The sequence below is a fragment of the Vitis riparia genome, chromosome 16 (genome assembly GCF_004353265.1).
Source record: "Vitis riparia cultivar Riparia Gloire de Montpellier isolate 1030 chromosome 16, EGFV_Vit.rip_1.0, whole genome shotgun sequence".
In the NCBI taxonomy this organism is placed as follows: Eukaryota; Viridiplantae; Streptophyta; class Magnoliopsida; order Vitales; family Vitaceae; genus Vitis; species Vitis riparia.
Genome location: NC_048446.1, coordinates 14,676,675 through 14,701,970, shown reverse-complemented (window position 1 = coordinate 14,701,970; position 25,296 = coordinate 14,676,675). Strand labels below are relative to the sequence as shown.

The 25,296-nt window shown below is 35.8% G+C and overlaps 1 protein-coding gene across 1 annotated transcript; it reads right to left on the bottom strand.

Moving 5' to 3' along the window:
- Positions 1-698: 698 nt before the first annotated feature.
- On the bottom strand, positions 699-20,691 carry LOC117933738 (peptidyl-prolyl cis-trans isomerase FKBP53-like). The gene is made up of 11 exons (XM_034855257.1): positions 20,601-20,691; positions 19,751-19,824; positions 18,681-18,916; positions 18,352-18,491; positions 17,201-17,558; positions 16,707-16,943; positions 12,452-12,713; positions 1,474-1,561; positions 1,349-1,390; positions 1,203-1,251; positions 699-1,036 (listed from the first exon to the last, which is right to left on the bottom strand). The coding sequence occupies exons 1-11, from the start codon at positions 20,608-20,610 to the stop codon at positions 955-957; spliced, it is 1,578 nt and encodes a 525-aa protein (XP_034711148.1). The 5' UTR covers positions 20,611-20,691; the 3' UTR covers positions 699-954.
- Positions 20,692-25,296: the final 4,605 nt, after the last annotated feature.

The following is a 25,296-nucleotide window of genomic DNA, read 5'->3' as shown; positions in this document are numbered from 1 at the left end:
CTAGCATCTTTATTAATGTATTCCTTCTATAAAATTTATTTTAAGAAAGGTTTGAGGTAAAAACATTTTAGATAAATATGTTTTATAGTTTTTTAAAAATGAATTTTATTCTCTAAAAAATAAATTTTATGAATGGATGGAATTTAAAATTAGTATTTGAAACATATTTATACTAAAGCTAAGCTTAAGAGTGTTATCCAATTATAACTAGGAATCCGTTTGGTAGTGATTCTAGAAAGTGTTTTTTATATTTTTAATACTTAAAATTTTTCATTATTCAAGTATTAAAAATGTTAGAAACGTTTTTTAGAACCACTCTCAAATGCACTCTAACTGTATTCACATCTTTTAATACTAGAAACGTTTTTTTAGAACCACTCTCAAATGCACTCTTAAGTGTATTCACATCAAACTTTAGGGATGAATGAAATAACTTGAATGAAGAGACTTTTCACTTCCACGCATAGGCCATCATACCAAATTATGAATGGAGTGCAAGGCATAATCTCAAAAAACGAGTTACTTCCCGATACATTTGTTATAATGTAAATAATTATTCTCTCTCCTCCGGCAGTCATGTTTAGTCTGTATAAAACATTCATCAATACCATGTAGAGGATTTTGGTTTGGTGTCTATTGACTTCCTCCATGTTCTTTTGGACAAAAGCCCAATTCTGAATTTACCCAAAAGTTCAAAATATCCAAACATTAATAAGCAGATTGCTATTTCTATTTTGTCCTTAACAGGAGGAAGAAAAAACTTGCCATTCTTTCCCACAACCATTTCCAAAATTGAGAAACATGATATCCAACACACAGTATTGTATTACAAACATATTTTGTCATTCAGATACTCCTCTTTTCCCCTATGGCTTTTTCTAAAGCTTTAAAGAATTTCAAACCTGGAAGCTCGAAAAACATGCATACAGCCTCATGCATTAGAGCAAGTTTTAATCAATTGACAGCAACCAGCTCAACATCAAAAACCAGCCATGAATTTGGTGGTATCGTCTTACCAGCACCTTGATCCCCGTAACTACATAAAGAAACAGAGACAATATGATTGGAAATAGAAAAGATGAGGTGGTGGTGGTATATTATATACCCATAACATGATCCGAATGGTTGTGGCAAACACCACAAGATTCAGATAAAATAGATGGTCATAAATAAAAATGAAGCCAAGAAAAAAAAAAGCATACCCCATTGATGGTGGAATTGTGAGCCTTCTTTTGTCCCCGACACGCATACCTGTCGATAAATAGTTGTAAACACAAAGAAGCTGCTATGCACAATTACATAAAATACAAAAATCAAAATCAATTAACATGATTATGTAAATAGTTACCATTGACTCCAACATCCCATCCCTTTATAACTTGCCCTACACCTGCATGACCAAAAAATGAAAAACAGTTCAAGACAGGATGACAGATCAGGTTTCTGCTGTCTTCTAATTGAATAAGATGGTACCTAGACGGAATTTGAAGGGTGCCCTTCCAACATTAGAGTCAAATATTTTGCCATTCTTCTTGAGCTTGCCAATGTAGTGGACACTGACCTGAAAGCAATAAATAGGTTTTCTTGTTATTCAAGAAAGCATTAGTCCATCAATGGAAGATCAATACATAGAAGTAAACCTAAAGCATCTATGCCCTTATGATCTAAGACCTATGTTTCTCCTTTAGATTTTATACTCATGCAGTCCCCATTCTCCTTTTGATAGGCAATAAAAGAGGTTATGTGGAAAAACTAGGATTCTAGAAATTATGTCCTAGTTTGGTTTTTCAAATCTAAGATCATTTCTTAATTAAAATTTTCTGTTCATGATTTTTAGGCTATTATTTCTTTGTATAGTTGTCTTTTTCCCCCTTCTGTATGATAGCTATAGTTCTATATATAGCCTTGTAAAACTAATTTTGATTATGAATGTGAAATACAAATTTTTCACAAACCTGCCTTCATAGTATCAGAGTTTGTTCCCCAGTGGAATTGCTAAAAAATCTAAAAGTTCTATCTTCTAGCCTTGATCGACAAAGATTAAGGTCACCACTGACACAGCTTTGTTGGTAGGATTCGATATCAGGAGTTATTGAGGAGAAGATGTCCGGCAACTAGTCTGGTTAAACACTAACACAGCTGCCACCACTGCAAGCCTCATCTCATGGCACTGGAGAAAATCCTTCATTGCAGATCGCTATGCATAATAAGCTAAACAGACTAGATTTTCTCAGATGGTCTCAATTCGTAAAGCTCTTCATCCATGGAAAAGGAAAACTAGGGTATTAGATTGGAGCAATTAAGGCTCCAAAGGAAGATAATCCAGGTTTTCAAACTTGGGACTTGGAGAACTTTTATGATCATGGCATGGCTAGTGAATTCAATGGAGCTGGAGATTGGACAGACCTACATGTTTCTATCAACACCCAGTATAGGAAGCAGTCATTGAAACCTACTCTAATCCAGGTAATTCTGCTCAGGTATATCAATTAAAGACAAAGATCTGAGAAACAAAGCAAGGTAATCAGGGTGTAACTAAGTAATGATATCCTGAAAGGCCTGTGGCGCCAAATAATGCCTGTTTCAAGAAGATGATGGAGAAGAAACGTGTATTCGAATTCTTGGCTTGACTGAAAAAGGAATTAGATGGGAGTTTGAGGATGAATTTTTGGGAAAGAGCCTCTGCCTTCAATACAAGAAGTGTTCTCTGAAGTTACCAGAGAAGAAAGCTGCTGATTAGTTAGGATGGAGAATTCTTCCCCAACTACCACTACAGAGAACTTAGCCCTTATTACTGGTGCAGTAGAAGCTGCTAATGATGCAATTGATCAAAGAAGTTTAAAGAGAAAAGGAAGGTGTGGTGTGACTATTGCAACAAGCCTCAGACACACTAAAAAATGCTGTTGGAAGTTATATGAGATGCCTCAAAATTGGAAGTGCAGCAAGTTTCCTGAAAAAGGCAGCCAAGGCATGCAAGCTGTAGCAGAAAGCTGCCCAATAATTGAGACATCTCTATTCAGTAAGGAGTGATTGGAACACCTCTATAGGTTATTCAATCAGTCTCAACTCTCTCATAATCCTTCACCATCTTGTTCATTGCCCCCAAAAGGAAATCTTAGAATATATTCTTTGTATTCCTAATCTTTCCTGTAATCTTTTTCCATCAGCAAGATTACTAAAGTTCCAAACTGTGTTGCTAAATTATTTTAATCATACTGCGAATTTCAGGACCTATGTTTAAGGAAGAGGATTGGCGATACTAAGGAAATTGATAGACTGCATTATTTTGAAGATGATTCTTTCAAGGGTGGACCAGCTCAAGCAGCGTGTAGTAGTGAAATTTCTTCTTTTGTAGAACAACAAAGAATGTTATGGCATTGTAGGTTAGGCCATCCTAGTTTTCCATATTTAGTACAATTGTTTCCTTGGTTATTTAAGAAAAAAAAATCCTTTGATATTTCAATGCGAGATTTGCTAATTATCTAAGCATCATTGTGTTTATTTCCTGCACAACTTTATAACGAATCTAAACCTTTTTCTTTTATTCATAGTGATATTTGGGGGCCTTCACATCTTCAAAGCAATATGGAAATCAAGTTCCTATTATTAGCAAAGAGTAAGAACTGGAAAGGTACAGTTTCTCGTAACTCATCTTCAAAATCAGATTTGAATGCGCTTGATGATCTTAGTGTCCCTATTGCTCTTAGGAAAGGAACCTAACCTTGTGCTATGCACCCAATTGCCAAATATGTGTCTTATCATAGGTTTTCTTCCTTGTTTAGAGCTATTACCACCAACATTTCTTCTGTAGAGATTCCAAAAACTATACAAGATGCTCTAATAATGGATTGCATTTGAAAACAAGGAGCTTTTGATTTATAGGTTGAAAAACTCTTTTGTATGTAATCTTTGGTTTTGGACTAAGTCGGTTGTAAATGAAGGTCCTCTTCCTTTATTCAGTTTTTTTGATTGGTTGGGTTCTAGATGAGGGCTGGTGATTTTTGTATCCCCTTTTCTTTTGTTCGTGCCTTCTGGCGCCTCTTGTATACCCCCGTATGCTTTTGGGTCAGCCTTAAGGTGCCCTTTTTCTAATATATTTTTTTCTCTGTGTCTTTACTTATCAAAAAAAAATAATGGAGAGAGGCAGTTATGGAAGAAATGAGAACTCTTGAAAAAAATGAAACTTGGGAATTGGTGAGTTTACTAAGAGGAAAGAATCCTATAGGCTACAAGTGGGTGTTTACAATTAAGAATAAGGCAAGTGGTTCAATGGAAAGGTAGAAGGCAAGACTAGTAGCAAAGAGCTTTACACAAACATATGGTATTCATTACCAAGAGACATGTGCATTATTTGTAAAAATGAACACAATCATGTGTTGCCATCTCTTGTAGCAAATTTAAGATGACCACTACAATAACTAAATGTGCAGAACACATTTGTGAATGGTGAACTGGAGAAGGAGGTGTATATGATTTTTCCACAAGGATTTGGGAAGTCTTTTGGAACCGAGAAGGCATGTAAACTAAAAAGATCCCTCTATGGGTTGAGGTAGTCCCCTCAAGCACGGTTTGATTGGTTTCGTAAGTCCATATGAGGCCATGGATATTTACAAAGTCAAGATGATCATGATATGTTCTACAAGGACTAAAATGATTGCTATCCTCATAGTGTATGTTGATGATACCACCTTGACCGAATCTTTCTGAATTGAAGGGCTTAAAAGAAATCTTGGCCAAGGAATTTGAGATTAAGGATCTTGACAAGTTGAGAAATTTGCTGAGACTGCTAGATCCTTCGGTCGTATATTTTTTTCACAAAGAATACACCCTGGAATTACTTAAGGAGACAGGATTATTATGTGTAAACCAATGGACACTTCTATTGATCTTAATCATAAATTAGGATAGGAGAGTTCAAGCTCAATGGTAGATAAGGAATGTTATCAACAATTGGTAGGTAAATTGATCTACTTATCACACGCTCGGTCTAATATAGCATTTGCAGTGTGGTGAGTTGGATTATGCATTCACCAATTGAAGAATGCCTTGAAGTTGTCTACCGAATTCTTAAGTACCTAAAAGGAGCTCCTAGTAAAGGTTTATTCTTTGGAAAAGGGGTCATATGCAAATTGAAGCCTACATTGATGTTGATTGCATAGGAAGTAATAAGGATAGAAGATCAACATTTGGGTATTACACGTTTGTTGGAGGAAAAACTTAGTAACATGGAGGAGCAAGAAATAGACTATGGTTGTTAGAATTAGTGAAGAATCTGAATTTTGCATTATTACTCATAAAATATGTGAACTTATTTGGCTAAAAAGGATACTAGAAGAGTTGAGGAAGGAATCATCTGCACTCTGCTTGTTCTAATAGAAAATTAGCTAGCAAACATCCTCACCAAAGGCCTTCAAAAGCAACTGTTTAAAGTCTTAACAAGCAAGCTACAAATGTTGGATATTTTTGAACTGGTGTGAGGGGGAGTGTGGAAAAATTAGGATTCAAGTAATTATGTCCTAATTTGGTGCAATCAATTCCTCATTTGGGATCAACAGATTGCCATAATACGTTGCATAATTGTGCTTCGATTTTCTTCCATTGCACTTTGTCAACATCAGGTATAGCATCCTCAGGTGTAACAAGATGATCCTCATAACCTTGTCGTGCCTACAAAACCTGCTTTAAATTTTGGACTCAGGCTAAAGGATTATACACGAATGATATTCAACGATTTTATAAGGTGGTTTCTGATATTGTTCATGTGAGACAACAGGACATGGATCTGTCTACTTATATTGGCCGGATTGCGTCTCTTAAGGAGTTCTTAACTTTGATGCCCTTCACTAATGGTGCTGAAGCTCAACAAATACAGACTGACAAGTTCTTTATGGTGTTAACCCTCATTGGCCTCCGTCCAGATCTTGAGTCTGTCTGAGATCAGATTCTTGCTAGTCCATCAGTACCATCATTGGATGATGTGTTCGCTCGTCTCTTACGCCTCTCCTCTACTCAGACCTTGTCGACTGATGGTCCTTCAAATTCATTTGTGTTAGCCTCTCAGACTAACTCTCAAGGAAGACGTAGTGGCAATCGAGGTCGAGAACAACGTCTTCAGTGCACCTATTGTAATAAGCTTGGTCACACTCGAGATCGTTGCTATTAGTTACATGGACGGCCTCCTCGCACTGCCCACATTACTCAGTCATCTGATCCTCTGCTATCTCGACCTGACTCCGTTGCGAGCTCCACATCTCAGAGTATCACCATTACTGGTAGTGATTATGATGCCTATCTCCGATATCAGGCAGCCACATCAACTTCTGTTGCCCAGATTGGTAATGTCTCTGTCTGCTTTACTCAGTCTCCTTTTCTTGGCCCGTGGATTCTAGATTCTGGAGCATCTGATCATATCTCTGGTAATAAACACCTTTTCTCCTCTATTACTACTACCTCTGCCTTACCTACTGTTACTTTAGCTAATAGTTCCCAAACTATGGCTAAAGGTATTGGTTTGACCCATCCTCTCCCTTCCCTACCTCTCCATTCTGTCCTTTATACCCCTGAGTGTCCTTTTAATCTTATTTCCATCAGCAAAATAACTCACACTCTTAACTGTTCTATCACTTTTTTTGATAAATCTATGATCTTGCAAGACCGGAGTACGGGGAAGACAATTGGCATAGGGCGTGAGTCTCAATGCCTCTATCACCTCACATCACCTTCATCTCCTACAACTTGCATTTCCACCGATGCTCTTCTTCTCATTCACAGTCGTCTGGGTTATCCTAGTCTCTCCAAGTTCTAGAAGATGGTCCCTTGTTTTTCCACTTTATTGTCGTTGCATGGGAGTCGTGTCAGCTTAGGAAACATACTTGTGTCTCATTCCCAAAGCGTTTGAATAATCGGGCAAAAGTCTCCTTTTGAATTTGTCCACACTGATGTTTAGGGTCTGTGTCGGACCACGTTTACTTTAGGATTTAAGTATTTTGTCATTTTCATTGATGACTATTCAAGATGTACTTGGTTATTTTTAATGAAAAATCGAGCTGAGTTATTCTCTATTTTCTAGAAATTTTATGCTGAAATCCAAACACAATTCAATGTTTCTATTCGAGTGTTACGCAGTGACAATGCTTGAGAATATTTTTCTACACCCTTTACTTCTTTTATGTCTCAACATGGGATCCTCCATCAGTCATCTTGTGCTCATACTCCTCAACAAAATGGGGTTGCTGAACATAAAAATCGACATCTTGTTGAGACAGCTCGTACCCTCCTTCTCCATAGTCATGTTCCTTTTCGTTTTTGGGGGGATGCTGTTCTTACAACCTGTTACTTGATTAATCGTATACCCTCATCTATATTACATGACCAAATCCCTCATTCCCTCCTTTTTCCTACTCAACCTCTTTATTTCCTTCCTCCTCGTGTCTTTGGTTGTACTTGTTTTGTTCATACTCTCACACCTGGACAGGACAAGATCTCCGCCAAGGCTACGAAATGCATCTTCTTGGGATACTTTCGACTTCAGAAGGGCTATCGTTGTTATTCCCCTGACACTCATCGTTATTTTCTCTCTGCTGATGTCACCTTCTTTGAGGACTCTCCATTCTTCTCATCCTCTGAATCTCTTCCCATTTCTGAAGTATTGCCACTTCCCTATATATCCCCCCCTTCAGATGCGTTCTCTCGTCCTCTTCAGGTTTATCATCGTCGACATCATGCTATTGCTCCTCCTCTTTCTTCAGCTGAGGTACTTGATGACTCACCTCCTGTCCCACCGATTTCTCCTACCTTGACCATGTCATCTACTGACCATTCGCCTATTGCTCTTCGGAAAGGTAATCGATCTACTCGTAATCCTCATCCTATTTTGCCTTTGTCTTTACTTTATCTTCTGTTTCTCTTCCTAAGAGCATTAGTGAGACACTTTCTCATCTTGGGTGGCGACAGGCAATGGTTGATGAAATGGTTGCTCTGCACTCCAATGACACATGAGATCTTGTTTCTTTACCTCTTGGTAAATCTATAGTTGGATGTCGTTAGGTCTACACTGTTAAAGTTGGTCCTAATGGTCAAGTTGATCGCCTTAAGGCCCGCTTGGTTGCTAAAGGTTATACTCAGATTTATGGTTGTGACTATGGTGACACCTTCTCTCCTGTTGCCAAGATTGCTTTTGTTCGCTTATTTCTCTCCATGGCAGCTATGTGTCATTGACCTCTTCATCAGTTGGATATTAAGAATGCTTTCCTTCATGGTGAACTTCTCGAGGAAGTGTATATGGAGCAACCACCCGGTTTTGTTGCTCAGGAGGAGTCTGGTTTAGTGTGCAAGTTACGCCGCTCTCTATATAGCTTGAAACAGTCTCCTCGGGCATGGTTTGGGCGTTTTAGTTCAGTTATTCAAGAGTTTGGAATGCTTCGGAGTGAAGCAAATCATTCAGTTTTCTATCATCATAACTCTTCAAGTCAGTGCATCTATTTGGTAGTTTATGTGGATGACATTGTCATTACAGGCAGTGATCAAGAGGGTATCCAAAGACTAAAGCAACACCTTTTCAACCACTTTCAAACCAAAGACTTGGGCAAACTCAATCTAGTTCAAGTGTGGTTATGTCACAAAGGAAGTATGCCTTAGACATCTTATAAGAAACACGTATGTTAGAATGTAAACCTGTTGACACTTCTATGAATCCAAATGTCAAACTTGTACCAGGACAGGGGGGAGCCTCTACGAGATTCTGGGAGATATCGACGACTTGTAGGCAAACTGAACTACCTCACCATCACTCGGCCAGACATCTCTTTTCCTGTGAGTGTGGTTAGTCAATTTCTACAGTCACCATGTGACAACCATTGGGATGTTGTGATCCACATTCTTCGATATATTAAAGGAACACCAGGCCAAGGTATATTGTATGAAGACAGGGGCCATACCCAAATTGTTGGTTACACAAATGCAGATTGGACTGGTTCACCCTCAGATAGGCGTTCCACCTCAGGGTATTGTGTTTTTATTGGAGGTAACTTAATATCCTAGAAGAGTAAGAAACAAGATGTAGTGGACAGATCAAACACCGAAGCTGAGTATTGAGCTATGGCTTTGGCAACATGTGAACTCATATGGTTGAGGCAACTCCTTCAGAAATTGAGATTTGGAAAAGATGAACAGATAAAGCTAGTCTGTGACAATCAGGCCGCATTACATATTGCATCCAATCCAATCTTTCATGAAAGGACCAAGCATATTGAATTTGACTGTCACTTCATTAGAGAGAAGATCGCATCAGGGTGTGTTGCTACAAGTTTTGTTAATTCAAATGATCAACTAGCAAACATCTTCACTAAATCTCTCAGAGGTCCTAGGATTAAATACATTTGTAACAAGTTTGGTGCATATGACATATATGCTCCAGCTTGAGGGGGAGTGTTGAACATAATGTATTTATAGTGTACAATCTTTCTTTCCTTTCTTAATATAGGTTACATATATGGTAGTTAGTTCAACCTAGCCTTGTATATATATTTCTCTATTGTAAGAAGTTAAGAATATGAATGAGAATTAAGGTTTTCTCTTTCTCTCTTTCAACAACCCCCTCTCTAACTTGCTCCCACACCTTTGCTACCTAATCATCTTTGGCACCATCAATCTATCTTTCCAAAATTTACCCTTCTATTGTTCCCAACAATAAAACAAGACTTGATTTTAACGGCATTTCACCTGTTTAAAATTGTCTTCCTACCCCCCTTCCCCCATAGCTATCCCGCACATCCCTTAAACGCATCCCCCTTATTCTTCCCTAAACTTTCCTATTATAACTTGCTTCCATAGGGACTACCTCTTAGTTGTGAATCTCTAACACCACTTCCTAAGTGGAGCCTTGTTTGAAGTGGATAGATTTCTAATGTCAAGGCCCTTATGCTTTTTTTACCTTGAGTGAAGTGAAACCTGACCTAGGATGTGCATCAATTTTTTTACTAAAAATGATCTAAAATCCAACCCAATTAATAAAAAATTTAAGATTTCAAACATTTAAAAGAAGCATTCAACAAAAAAGTAATGAAATTATATAAATTTCAATATACAATTAGAAATATTAATAATCAAAGTGTTTAAAAAGAAAAAATAAAGTAGGCGAGGCACGCCTCTTCAACAAGGTGAATGCCTTGATAAGCAAGGTGTTATAGCTAGGGAATGGTTGCACCTTAAAGCACGCCTTTTAAAACTATGATTAGAATACCTCCTATTGTGACCTGAGCTTTCATTGCTCCCCATTCTAAAAATCTTCCCACTCCTAAACTTCAAACCAAATGCTTTATCTTCTCTTGCACCTTTGTTTCTTTTAAGTTAGAGACAATTATTTTCTGTTTCTCCCTGTTATTAGCTCCTCTAACATTCCAAGAAAGAATCCTTAACTTCATCAACCAATAGACTGTAACTTCTAAGTTCTCTTCCCTTACCTCCTTTATGTCCAAAATGAACTTCTATGATTGACTGAGCATTCAAACTTTTGAAGCTCCCTCTCAACATAAGAAGCTAAGGATGGCTTCCTCATAACCCCTTGCATTGATCCTCTACCAACTCTTTAAGCCTCCATCTTCCCTGGGAGGGAGACAATCTCCATGTCAAAACTCTCAATTGCATCCCCACAAATCTACTAAAGGATGCTAGTTTAGTAAAAGGCCACTCTAGGTTGAAGAAACAAACAACGAGGACATACCTTCAAATCTTATGACTTCAGCCATAAAGCTTCTTCAATGACAAGCTATCAAAAAAATGACGAGCACCTTCGCCTCCTATCATTGAGATATCGCCAATGCAGGGCAAAGACCCATTGTAAGCTTTTGCATCTCACTCCCTTTAAGCTCTTCCTTTTCTTTAAAAGAGAGAGAAAAAAAAAGGAAAACAAAAGAAAAGAAGAAGAAGAAGAAAGAGAGGAGGAAGAAGGGAGAAGGGGGGTGGCATGCTAAGGCTTCCCCTTTCTTCCTATGGCCTGCTCCCTCTAATGAGATTTGGTTAGACTACAAGAGACAACACCAAACCTAGGCTTAACCAAGCCTAAATTACTTAATTGGTCTCCACCCTTAAAAGAAGCCTAACTCGAATTAGTAAAGCTCAATGATCTGCTTTGATCCTATTTTGATGAGATAGAACTAGCCTCTACACCTAAAGTAATGGGCCTAGCTTAGCCTAGTCTCTTTTAGAAATTGGGTCAAGGTCTTTAGAGCCTAACAAACCATGGCACCCATATCCAACCCTATAGAAACCTCAAAAAGAGGGAGGCATAACACCCCATTGAGACCAATAAGGCCTTCCTGCATGCCAAGGACTAAAAGGCCTAAGCCCACCACTTAGTTGATAAACTCCTTTGGTCTTAAGCGCAACACATGGCCTTCATGCTTTTCAAGGGGCTCTTCAACTAACCCCACTCTCTCACCTGCGTCTGGGATCTCCTCCACCCCTTCCTTGACTTTCTGCTCTCTTCACCACGACTTTGGTTCTACCAAAATCATCTATGGTTGTAAGTCCCACCACCACATGGAAAGATCCTGACACCTTCCCATTAAATTTAACTAGGATTACAGCCCGCTGCCGAACCACAAGTTGCAACAACACATCTTGGCCTCATCCACCGCCATGAAACCTCTCAAGCTTCTCCCATCTTTTTAAACAATACCTTTCCCCATAGATGAATTGGTAGCCCCACAACTCTCATCCACACTTCTTGAGTGTACTGTAACAGCCAGCAATGAGGCAACCCCTAAGCTCCTAAGTTAATTAGCCAGATTTTTTCACTCCCCAAAAAATCCCCAACCTTCTGAGAACATCAGAGAAAACCTTTTTTCCCTTACAGAAAGAACAGGACACACAAAATTTCCCCACCCTATTACTATGCAACTTCAGCTTGTGACCTCTTCCTCCCTCTAATCAAACCTTCCTAAAAGGTTTCTATCCCTTTCCTCTACTGCAAGCCTCTGCTCTTCCCAGTAATAGAACAAGGCCCTTCTCACCAAATCTTATCCAAGAACAGAGCCCCCAATTCCTCTCCACAACCTTTCCAACCATCTTACCTTTGACCATCTCTACCAAAGTGTCAATGGATTTTGATTCAACTCCAAAGCAGCATCTACCTCCATCCATCTCTATTGAATCCCATGGTGATTGCACAACATATTACTTCAAGATCTAAGAGCAGACATGAGAACACTAATCCACTCATGTGAACTCTAGGTTAAAAACAAAATGGACAACAGCGTGGTATGTCATGTGAAAGTTTACCATATGTTTGAAGAACATTGGACAATATAGTTGCTCTAAGAAACTCAAGAAAAAATAGATCACATTACACCAGTGAATATTTTCTGCTAACTTGCACAATAAGTTGTAAGTCGATCCAATTACTATGCTTGGATAGGCAAATACATAAAAAATTTAGTGGAAAAAGAATCACCTTTTTTCCAGGAGAAGCTCTTTTGCCATCTGGTTTGCCCATGGCTACCTCCTCAATAACCAATCCATTTCCAAAAGTCCTCACTTGAGATCGCTTGGCTTCGTTTTTCTTCTCCATCTCCACAATTGATCCATTCTCGTCTCCCACAGCTGTAATATTTTGCTCCTTTTTCACATCCCCAGTGCTCTTCTTTTTCTTTTTCTTCTTTTTCTTCTCAGAGTGATTTTCATCCACAGCATGATCAGACACAATGTCCATACTCCTGCACATGTATATAATAAAATGCTCATGTAGTTAATGTGTATAGAATATTCACTTCCAATCTCTTGAAAAGAAAATAAAGCTACATGATCAAAAGAACCTTCATTAGTATCACCCAATAAAAAAAATATGAATTTTATTGCATAAATTCATTAATCATAGAATGCACAAGATAAACTAACACTTATCTATAATTTCAAGTTCCAAGTTCCAAGTTCCAACAACATGACATAAAAATATGATGCCAAATTTTCCAATATCCAATAGGCCCTCAATACTATTAAGAGAGAGAGAGAGAGAAAGAGTATTTTCATATGCTAGTATAAACACATATTTGTAATACTTCCTGATTAAAAGAAACCATATATTTTTAATAATTATTGTCATGGATGTGGCTGTCTCACATTCAAAGTGCTAACTTTCAAGTGCATTATCATTCAAAGTGAAAAAGAAACTAAATTTTGGAAAGACCCATTGCAGCCAAAAACTGCCAGCAAGCCATCCCGCAGCTGTCTGGTCCTATTCAAGTGAAGTAGTTGTGATTTACAAATTTGTCAGTAACTTTACTAATACATGCTCTTCACCAGCTCCACCCTCTCCTGACACATAATGTGTGTGTGTGTATGTACCAGAGCACTAGTTCCCTAAACTTCTTGAAAGGGGAACAGCTCCATATTCTCAGTATACAAAGAATTAAAAAAATATTTCATCTGAAATCTCCCATTTTTTCCAGCCTCCAGAATAAACTATCCTCCCCTGTTGCTTGTAAACTCACAGCATCAATGAGCTCTAGAAACTGCCCCGCCTCTTCCACATCCTAATCCTGAAAGTGTCTTCAGAAATGCATGGATCAAAGGCATTGGATCCTCCTCCACCTCCCATAAATCTGCCACACTGACAGTTCTGGAAGAGGCCAGGTGAACAACATAAGGAGGGCCTCTTTCAAAGATCACTCCCCCGCCCATTTATCCCACCTCATTTCTAACCACAACAGAGGTTCTAAAACTGAATGTAGGACAACCCTAAGATGGCTGTATACAATCAAATAGGTGGACTAGGGCTTCAATCTTTTAGAATTCAAGGAGAGGAATGATGAGCTAAAATTATGGCAGCAAGAAAAAGAAAATAAAATACAGAACAAGAAAAAAAAGGAAACATAGAAAACCTATAGTGCTACTAAAGCTTTTTAGGAGATTCACACATAAGGAGCAATTGAGTCTTACCATTGAAAATTTCAAGGTATGGAAAAACCTAATACTATTTCTCATCAATCCTGTTTTACAACAATTAGCCTTATCTATAGGCTTTGGAAATCGTTAAAAGCAAAATAAAATCATGAAAATAGAAACCTAACCTATATAGCAATTTATTAAAATTCTTATTCCTTTCCTAAAACTTTACAAACACAGGGACTTCTTTTAGAAAGAAATTTCAAAGAAAAATTGTTTTACAAATTTAAATGAAACCCAAATACCACTTACTAACTAATGACTCTAGAGAACCTAAAAACCTGCAATATCACCAAAATACCCTTGAAAGAATAATTTAGGATCTGTTTATTTCGTTTCATTCCTTTCTTGAATAGATCTTAGAAATTCATCCTCATCCCCTCCTAACATCATTTCTAATTCCCAGCCCCCATACTTCTTAGCTTTGCATATCATTGCCTAAATCCCAAATTAGGCTTTCTTCACTTTTCTAAGGATTATGAATTATAACATCGTATAGATTTGGAGGCTTGAAATGAAGCTCTTAATTAGGGTTATACCCCTCCCTCCACCATCCTTAAGGAAATACTGCTTTTTCGAAGAGGCAAATAATCTTCTTATAAATCTTTCCTCAACTGAATCCCATACTGTACAAGACCTATGAGGGGCTCCCCTAGGCATGCATATCAATTTATGTGGAAGGAACACATCCAACCCTACAATCAAACAAAAATAGAGAGCTGTTGAGAGCTGCAACTTCTACTGCTCCAAAGGATTTCCACTGGACACTAACCTACTATTCCACTTTTAGTAGCTCTGGTACAGGATCACAGTTATTGTCCAACCTCCCTACCAAGCATTGATCCAAAGCTTCCAATTTAGAGAGAGACATATTGTTCACCATTTGCACCCACACAGATTCTCTACCCTTTCTTACTCTATTTTAACAGCCTCTGGAAAGCTAGTTCCTTCTGAGAGCAAAGAGGAAACTCCCCTTGGCATCTTTAGGCTGTTTGGATTCAACCCCACTTCTTTTTTGCCTGATTTCACCATACCCAGACCTCTTATCTTAAAGGTCATTACAGCCCACCCAGAAGGCCAAATCCAATCCAGGAGTATAACAAAATATCTTCTTGCATCTTCACACATGACCAAGACCATGAAATACTTGCCTGCTCTGGTCTGTGACATCTCTGCCTTATACCACCTCCCACCATCTTGCAACTTGCCAGTAAATAGCTTTTTCTCCTTCCGAATGCAGAACTACTCTAAAGAGTCCAATAACCATGTCAACCCCCTCCTCATTTTAATACATCTCGTGTATCCCTTTCGTCCTTCCACAATCTTGACTTTGATTCACCCCTTTGCCTGTTTCCATTAGTAGCCCAGACAATTTTGAGCCCAGTGAGAGTCCACAGCAATCCTTTCTAGATTTTCCCTGGTTGCAGAATCTTTTCATACCATTTTTAACCTGTAATTTTAAACTCCAAATTATAACTACCCACTAAGAGACAGTATTATGCCTAATGTTCTAAGTTCCGGTCAGTTCTACACCAAGTATGAAACTATGATCTTATACCATTGACATACATGTGTTTGTTATCTTCAAAGTTGTAATTTTCCAAGTACATGATCATCCCTTCCTAAAGGAAGAATAGAACTCCGAAAAGAAAAACTAACATGTTGAGAAGGAAAAAGGAAACATTTTTCATCATCCATCATCATCATCGTCATTGGCAAACATTCAAATCATCTTGACGATATATTTTTCTTTTCTTTTTTTGGTCATTCCAGTTAAAAATTTAAACATTTTGACAGAGCTTGGCCTAATGGTTCAAAAACTATAAAGGAAACAGATTGTCCGTTGTGGCAATAAATTCATCAAAACGCTTATTTAGAAGAAGTCAGCTTATATTCCAAACAACATTGTGGCCATTAACTTGTAAATTAAAATCTAAAGCTCACATCAAATTTGATTCCCCAAAGAGAATTTCCTGGGTCTGCCCTAGAGGTGTCCAATGGGCCGGCTACCCATTTTGGCCCGTGGCTTGGCACGCCAAAAGACCAGGCCGGGCTGGCACGACCCAATTACAGTAGCAAGTAGGGCTGGCATGACCCAAAGGAGCGGGCTGTGCTAGGCCTAAGGAAACAACCGCTGTGCCATCGTGCCAGCCCACTTGACCCTTTAAATATCACTTTTTACTATTTTTAAAAACAAAAAACTAACATTTTATAAATTTTACAATTACAAACTTGGTAAATATAAATATAAAAAATAAAAAGTATAATTATTAGAGGTGTTTAAAGTAACAAAAAGAAATTTGATTTAATAATGAAAAAAACATAAGACAAAATGATTTAAAAAAATTAAATTAAAATTTTTAATAAAGTGAGTGGCCCATGGGCTATAGCCCGTCGGCACGGCCCACCGGCATGGCATGGCACGACATGGCACAATTAGCCCACGAGTTTATGGGCCGTGCCAGGCCACCTATTTGGCTTGCATGGGCCAGCCTGGCCTGACACGATTTTTAAGTGGGTCATGCTGGCCCGGCACGTTGGCCTGTAATGGCCCAGTAAACATCTGGTCTGCCCACATCTGATAGTGATCATAAGGCTTTGTGGAATGGAGATTCACATCATTTTGAAAAATTAATAATAATTGAGGGGGCTGAGAAGCAGTTCTACCCATTCACACAATCTCCAACAAAATATTACTTAGTGCATAGAAATTCAATGTGCAGATAGAAATTAGGTGTTGTATTAGACAGTAAAATGGCACTTACTTTTCATTGTTTACCTTCTGATCAAGTTCATTTGCAACTGGCAGAACCTGGTGGGCATTGCTGGTCTCTGCTTCCTCAGATTGGGTTTTATCCTCCATATGAACTTCAGACTTGTCACCAATACCAGCCTTGTTAGCTTTTCGCTCTTTCTGCTGCTTCTTTTTCTTCCGCTTGACATCATTCTCAGTAACAACTTCAGTAGACAGCTTAGATGAGTCAAAAGGTTGGCTGGCTTCCCTGATTACAGAAAAAACAAGAAAATAGAATCAAGATAAGTAACAGAAACCTTTTTAAGATACATTCTGCAAGCTCACCTAAATCAAGACTCCAGCTAACCTAATCAAGAAAAGGCTTCCAAATGCACATCAAGTATTAAAGTCTTCTATGGAAGATGGATTATCTAACAGTGGTTCCAAATTATATTAATTACAAACACCATTCATTATTGATTTTCCCCAACATTTAATTAAATAATGGAAGATGGATTATCTAACCTTTCTGGCTGATCCTCTTGGACAACACTATTAAGCTTTCTTTTTAAGCCTGTAGCATGATCACCAGAATCTTTTGCCTTCTTCTTCTTGCCTTCTTTAGTTGTGATCTTATCTGTCTTTTCTTCTGCTTTTGATGCAGGGTTCTGATCATTGGATTTGCTTTTATGTGAGGCAGCAATTGGAAAACCATCTTCATCTTCACTTTCCAAAACTTGTACACCATTACCGCTCTTGGCAACAATTTGATGTTGAGAGTCCTTGTTCTCATCAGACTCATTCAATTGGGGCTTCTTTAGTCTCTTAGATTGATTACTTCCATTTGCAAGTTTCTCCTCCTCCACAATCTCCTCAATTACAACTAATATTAACCAAGGAAAAATATCAGGAGTTAACTAACTTTAACCAACAATAAAATAATGCTCTAATATTTGCTTACAAACTTTGCATGGTAGCATATGCAGAAGCCATATGGAATTCAGGGAACTATCAAGACAAATGTGCACAGTCATAAACTCAAAAATATAAAATAAATGGCTATCAAATCAATACTGATGATGCAGAAATATCCTATGACTATATGGTACTTCAGGATTATAATTTTATAACAATAATTTGGCAAGTTAGAATGGAAAATTTAAACCTGGCTTGAATTTGAAATTACCTAATTACCAATTTGCATCAGTGGATAATTTTCAAATTTCACCTTCCACAGTCTGAATTTTCCCAAGCAATTCCAACTCCTGGTGTGAACTCTCATCCTTTTTTCCTTTGTGTGTGCATGTAGTGGTGGGGGCAAGGGGGGAGAATGGTTATATGTTTTTAGCATATCCTTTTATGATATAAAATAAAATAAATATCAAAGGGGTAAATATTCAAAATTATTACTTACATGAGCAACAACATATAGAACTTCACGACTAGTAACAATTTGGGCATCAAACATCAAGATTGTGACAAGTTACTCAAGCATATATGATATTTGCGTGTGTGTGAGCGTGTATTAAACATGCTGAAAATAATTGCAATGTTATATCTAGACTTGGAAACTTCTTCAAAAGACTAGGCAGCCTCCTACATAAGTAACCCAGAAAAACCCTCAAGTCATAGTGTAGGTGGATTCAGGGCAAGTATCCAAATACACAGAGCTATACCTCCACTATTTGGGACAGGCGAAGGTGGAAACATTTCAAAGTCACTGTCATCAATAAAGTCGTCCTCATATTCATCTTCAGTATCATATGTAGAAGACTCATCTTCATCAGTCTCAGCAATATCCTCCCCATCTGAATCACTTCAATAGTAGTTAAGTGAAACAGGGAATAATGAATAAACATACTCCTAATACACAATATGCCAATAACACCAAGATTTTCTTCATCCCTATAATAACACACTCCATACAAAAAGAAAATCCACAGAAAACCATGAAAAGAAATAAAAAAATAAGAACTTGACCAGCTGGAAAAATTCTGAAGGATACATTTCATAATGTTCTGCATCATCATCTTTAGAATCAGCCAGAAAATAACCAGAGAGATAAATGCTTTGCGGGCCTATAACTGAAAAGGCTACTGATTCATTCCCCTCAAATTCAAGATTCAAGGGGCAACACTCAACCTTACCCCGAGACAAAGAACACAAGAAAATTGGCTCCTTATCTCCCACAGAACACTGAACTATGCTCCTTTCTTTAGATGGACCAGTGCCTAGGGTTGCCTGAACAACAAAAACATACATGACAAAGAAAACTGAGCCAAAATACTATTTTAATGACATTGTAATGATCTCAACAGAAAATTTAGAATAATTACAAAATTCCTAGATTCCGACTCCAGTGATTTTAAGATCCATAAAAAAAAAAAAAAAAAAGGAAAAGAAAAATAAACTCTAAAAGATATAACCAAAACCCAATATTGAAAACCCTGAATGTTAACAACCAAAATAAGCGATTGTTAGGAACACCTAAAAAAAATTCCCAAAGACAATTTGAAAAACCTCCAATGATCTAAACACCAAATTGAAAATTCCTCAAAACTCCAAAATAAAAAATATAAAAAACCAAAACCAAATTCTGAAAACTTCAAGATTATCTTAACAGCCAAAACGATTTTTTTTTTCAAAAAGACTAAAATAGAAGTCTGAAACAAATCTGAAAAACCTCCATTGATCTAAACATAAAACAGAAAAATTCTCAACGCTCCAAATACAAGTAAATCCAATTGTAAAACATCAAATTATCCTAGGATCCAAATTCAAGAAGTTTTACCTTGACACAAGTACCAAAAGCAGCAATTTCTAAAACGGAAAATTATGTTAAACGTCCAAATCCAAAATAATCAAGAACTTTAAAACAAACAACCAAGCATCTAAAAACTTCAATGATCTTAACCCAGAATTCATCATGATTTTTTTTTTCAGGAACCCTTAAAAAGATATCTAAATCAAGTAAAATATGTTAAAAGAAAAAACAGAATCATACAATCAAATCTCATGAACTTTCAAAATCCTAAAAAGAACTCATAGAAATTGCTGAGAGTTTTGAAAGCATACCTGAGTTATATGAAGTGTCCCCAGAACATCAGGTGGAATTAGCGGGTGTTCTTCACCTGGTACTACTTTGATTCCTGACATTAAAGAAGAAATTTAAAACAGTGAGAAACAAATATATGTATGTTTTTATTTGCAGAGTCCTGCATGGAAAGACAAGAACCTTTACAATTCCACAGGCACCAATGCAACCAACCTGCTACAGGAGCCAAAATTCTCTTTCCTTTTCCAACAATACCTCACATGCCAAACTGAGTCTTTTAAGTCATTAAGTACCAAACCGGTCCATTTGGTTGCAAAGAAATTGAGCGAAAAGCAAAGAAACTTAGGAATCCTATAACAGTCACTTGAATCCAAACTGTTAGCATCCTGCCATTTCATTTATTTTCCTCCAATGCTCCGATTGACTCCCAAGAAAACTTAGGTGGATAAAAGAAACACAAATTCGAATCCAAAATTTTCACTCATTCAGCTCTGCCTAATTAAGAGTTGAGAGGTTTCCATTTTCCCATTTAAAAAGAAAAAAATACACGCACACACAAGATTCAAGACTTCAATAAACAAACACCCAGCTGGGCCATTCGGGTGCAGAGCGAAGAAATGCAATTTCTCTTATTGTTCCAATCGTTTCTCGATCACATAAGATTCAATGTTTCCATTTTCCAATTACAAAACATAAGATCCAATATTCAGTACAATAAACAAAGAACCATCAGGGACGTTTGGTTGCTGACAAATTGTAGAAAAAAAAAAAAGCAAATTTTCTTTCCTTTTCCTATTACTTCTCAATGACCAACTAGAAAGCATGAAAATAAGAGAACTAAATAAAAGGAAATTTGATGAGAAAACTAACCCCAAAACATTTCGAAATCAAATGAAAGCTTCTCTGTAAAACCCTAGATGATGGCTTCCAAAACCCTACACCTGAAAATATTAAAAGTTACTAGCACCGCGGTCTTATATAAAATGTAAAAGACCGTCATGTCGTGACGACACGTGTTAGGGCACGGGAATGGCAATATGGCCCTAGGGATATTTGGTTAAAAGGGTTAAAATAATACCATATTTGTAAAACTAATCTATCCCTTAAAAAACATAAAAAATGATCCTACAAAAATACCATTTTGTTTTGTCTCCCTCTAAAACTTAACTTTTCTTCTTTTATTTATTTTCTTTTAGATGCAGAGAGAACGAATTTCTTATTCTTCACAAACCCTAGAGAATATCCTATTTATCATTTTTAAACCCTGGAAAACTTCTTACCTCTTATCCCTTTTTTCATTTCAAATCTTAGAAAACCCTAGAAAACTTCTCACTTCTCATCCCCTCTTTCATTCCCAAACCCTAAAAAATTTCTTATCTATCATTCCTAACCCTATAAAACTTTTCATGTTTCATCCCTCTTTCATTCCCAAACCCCTTTTTTCTTCACAAAAAATGAGTTCATTGAAGATTGATAAGTCAAAGAGGTTTAAAATAGTGGCGAGAAAGCAAAAATCTCAATTGTCAATGGAAGAAGAAGCTATTGAGCAAAAATCTAAATTGTCAACGGAAGAAGAAAGTAAATCTATTGAGCTCGTGAGTGTAGTCTTCACATTTCATAAAATTTTGAAATTTTTAAACAATAATGTTTGAGCAAGGTTAGCTTTGTTACTTGAAGAATTTAAAATTTTGGGAACTTAGGAGAATCGATGACTACATATTAATATTGCAAATAACGGTTACCAATGATTTCATGCAATTACATATGATTGAGGATGAGTTTTTAATGAATTTATGAAATTTTAGGGCTTTTAGAATTTTTAGGGATATTATGTATTGGTGTTTGAGTAGGGTTAGGTTTGTTAATGAATGATTTTACAAATTCGGGAACTACTAAAGTGTGTTGAAAATAATAAAATTGTATATTAAAATAATTTTTAGTTTTTCATATTATTATCATTCTTGTATTTAGAGTGAATTAGATATATTCAATGTAGTGATATTTGATTAGGGATAAGTTTCCACAAAATTTATGAAATTTTAGGGATTTTTTTAATTTTTAGTGAGATTATGCAATGGTGTTTGAGCATAGTTAAGTTTGTTACTTGATGCTTTTAAAAATTTGGGAACCATTGAAGTGTATTCAAAATAATAAATTACATATTTATAATTTTTTTTAGTTCTCTATTGTTGTCTGTTATGTACTTGGAGTGAATAAAATATGTAACAATCCCAAGCAATGACATATGATTAAGGATAAATTTTTAGAGAATTTGTGAAATTTTAGAGATTTTTGGAATTTTTAAGGATGTTATGCAAGGGTATTTGAATAGGTTAAGGTTTGTTAATTGATGTTTTTAAAATTTTGGGAACTATGAAGTGTATCCAAAATAACAAATTTGGGAATTAAAGATGAAAACGTGGTCAATTTAACTTATTGTACTTTCTTGAGCATGTTTTACTTGGGAAAGAAGGAAAAAATTTAATAGACATGCAATGCGTTAGTCTTGTTGATAGTTTGGAAGTTTTTAGTAAATATCTTAAGGTGAGGTTTGCTGTGAAAGAATAGTTTTTAGGCAACAATGGGCCTTGGAGAATCGAGTGTTAAAATATCAAGGTAAGAAGCAACAAAATGGAAATATAGCACAAGAAGGCAAAATGAGCCATGTGTTATACATAATACAAGATTTTCAAAATCTAGTATAAATGGAAAAGATATAACAAATATTGTAGTTGCAGAAAAACACATAATAGGGATAGAAAAGGATGATGATGTGAGTCTTGATGTAGTTGTTGATATTGCCAAACTATTTGATACCCTTAGTTTATTGGGTAACTTTTCAGTTTATGTATTTCCAAAGTAGTTGTCCTCCATTATATTTAAGCAAAGGCGTAAGTTAAAGAAGTCCTATTTTTTGCAACCTCCTTTGATAAACCATACAAAGATAAGGAAAATAAAAAAGAAAGGAGAAACACCATCTGACTTTAATAATTTGTAATCTATTTTCGAGGAAGCCCGAAAAACCCTTTATAAGTGGTTGAGTCTTCTACAAGGGTAATTTATTTTTAATTGAAACTAGTAAAAGTTTGTTTTTGACAAGTTTTTTGTTTGACCATGGTTTTTTGTTATATCAATACAATAAGGTCTATGGTTGAAATCGATTACTTGCATGCGGACCAAGAATGATTTCAATTATTAGTTCAGCATGGTGCATGGCTTAAAGACACATTGTAAATGTTCTTATTGTCTTTGTTTTTACTTATCATTATATTGACATTTGAATCAAATAGTATAACTAATGTATTTTTGTATATATTGTCTAGCATATTGATATTGCTTTCTACTTTTCCCCTAAGCAGGGAATAGAAAAACTACATGCATTTTCTCAAAATTTTACAACCATAGACACCATGTGTTGGGTATGTATAATTTCTTATTATTATTGATCTTTATATTATTAGATAAATTATGCTATTTTAACTATTTTTGAACCTTTTTTTATATAACAAAATGTTAAATCAAGGCGGGAAAAACATGCCAAAAAGTGGAATCAACTCTAAATGCAAGCCAATGATGTTCTTGTTGACTATGCTAATAAGCTTCACCTAGCTCCTTCCACAAAATGGCCTAAGGTGGACATTGTTTACATCCTTATTAATGTTCAAAGTATGCATTGGATATTAGGAGTAGTTCACCTTACTTAAGAGGAAAATATTTATGTATGACTCATTGATAGACATTAATAATGATAATTGATTGAAGGGCGCCATCACACTTTTAGCTAGATTGTTACGACATAGATTGCATGTCGTAGCATATTACTAGGAGAATTGTGATCCTAAGGGTGACCAATAGTGGGACATTGAACGGTTGCATGATGTTCCTCAACAAGAATATGAGTAAGTAAATAAATATCTAAACATTCATCTTATCATTTTACTTTAATGTCTTATACAATAAATTTTTTATAACGATTTTAAATTTGATTATTTGTGTTTCATGCAATGGTGATTGTGGAATATTCTTAATAAAATATGTCGAGTACTTGATGCAACATCATCCATGCAACTCACAAATTGGTGCCCGTATGGGTTGGTTTTGAGAGAAAATGACAACTAAATTATTCTACTTCAAAAATTTGCCTATATAGTGGGTTTGAATTTGACTATGTAGTGGATTTATATGTTGTTGAGGATTGACCGTTAGTTTGGATGAATTTTACTTGGTGCTCAAAGTTATAATTTTTTTAATGTAGCTTATGATGTTCTAATCTTATTTTGAACCAAAGTGAACATTTTGATTATAATATTATACCTTTTGTTACTATCACTTTGTGTCTTTGAGAGATACATAACCAAAAGCTATATGAATAGTTTGATTTACAAAACTTAATTAAGTAGTTCTCTATAAATAAATCTTAACTATAGTTAAGTTCATGTGAAATATTAGACCTCAAAACTTAACTATAGTTAGGTTTAGGTGAGCATCTTGATTTTGAGAAAAGAACTTAACTATGCAATTTTTTGAAAATGAAAATCATAAGGAGGTCAAAGTAAAGATTTTTAATTCACAATTTAATATAGGTAAAATTATCACAATGAAATACAAGTAAATATTTTTAAGTGACAATTTAACCATGTAGGTAAACATTCTAATTTTAAAGAACTTACCTAATAGTTCTTTACAAATAAAACTTATCCAATTAAAGTGTAAGCTCTTTCTAAATAAAAATCAATCATAAGTTAAAAGGTTACATAAACATTTTGATTGACAACTTAATTGGAGTGTAAGTACTCAGCTAATGTAACTTAACCATAGTTAAGTTCAGGTGAAAATTGTAACTGAGAACTTAATCCTAGTTAAGTTCTTTGTTAATGCAACTTAACCATAGTTAAGTTTAGGTGAATATTATGACTACGAACTTAACCCTAATTAAGTTTATTGTTAGTTCCACTCAACTATAGTTAAGTTCATATGAAAATTGTGATTGTAAACTTAATTATAGTTAAGTTATTTGTTAATACAACTCAACCATAGTTAAGTTCAAGCAAAAATTATAATTGTGAACTTAACCTTAGTTAAGTTCTTTATAAATGCAACTCAATTCAGATGAAAATAAAATCATTTTCTATATTCATAATGCTGCGAATTTCTAGTATTTAAGTTTCTTTACTACTTGAATCCCTTGTCGTATGAATAAAGCTTTTCAACTTTTTTTTTTGGACTAACTTTTCACTTTTTCACATTTCTAAACTCCCTTTTCATAGCTAACAGTGAAGTCTCTGTTTTTTTGCTTGCAATAGTGTAGTGAGGTTTTAGATTTCCTTATTATGGAGGAGACAAAAAATAATAATAATAATATAAAAAAATGTTGGTTGTTTACATCTCTTAACATCTTTTTGTGGCCAACAATGAAGAATAGATGAAAGAATAGTGAGAACTTAGGTTTTTTTTTTTGTTTTTTATGCATGGAAACAAAAAGGAGCAAAAAAATGACCGAATAAAAAAAAATATATGAAATAAAGAGAAAATTGTGTTGGAGGGAAACCAAAAGAAGGGACATTTT

Excerpts from the sequence above, each read along its gene's own strand:
- LOC117933738 (XM_034855257.1), bottom strand. Across the intron at positions 12,714-16,706 it reads CAGAAGGTAAACAATGAAAA|GAGTATGGACATTGTGTCTG; the intron begins GTAAGTGCCATT and ends ATACATGTGCAG. Across the intron at positions 1,037-1,202 it reads ACAATTCCACCATCAATGGG|TTACGGGGATCAAGGTGCTG; the intron begins GTATGCTTTTTT and ends TTCTTTATGTAG.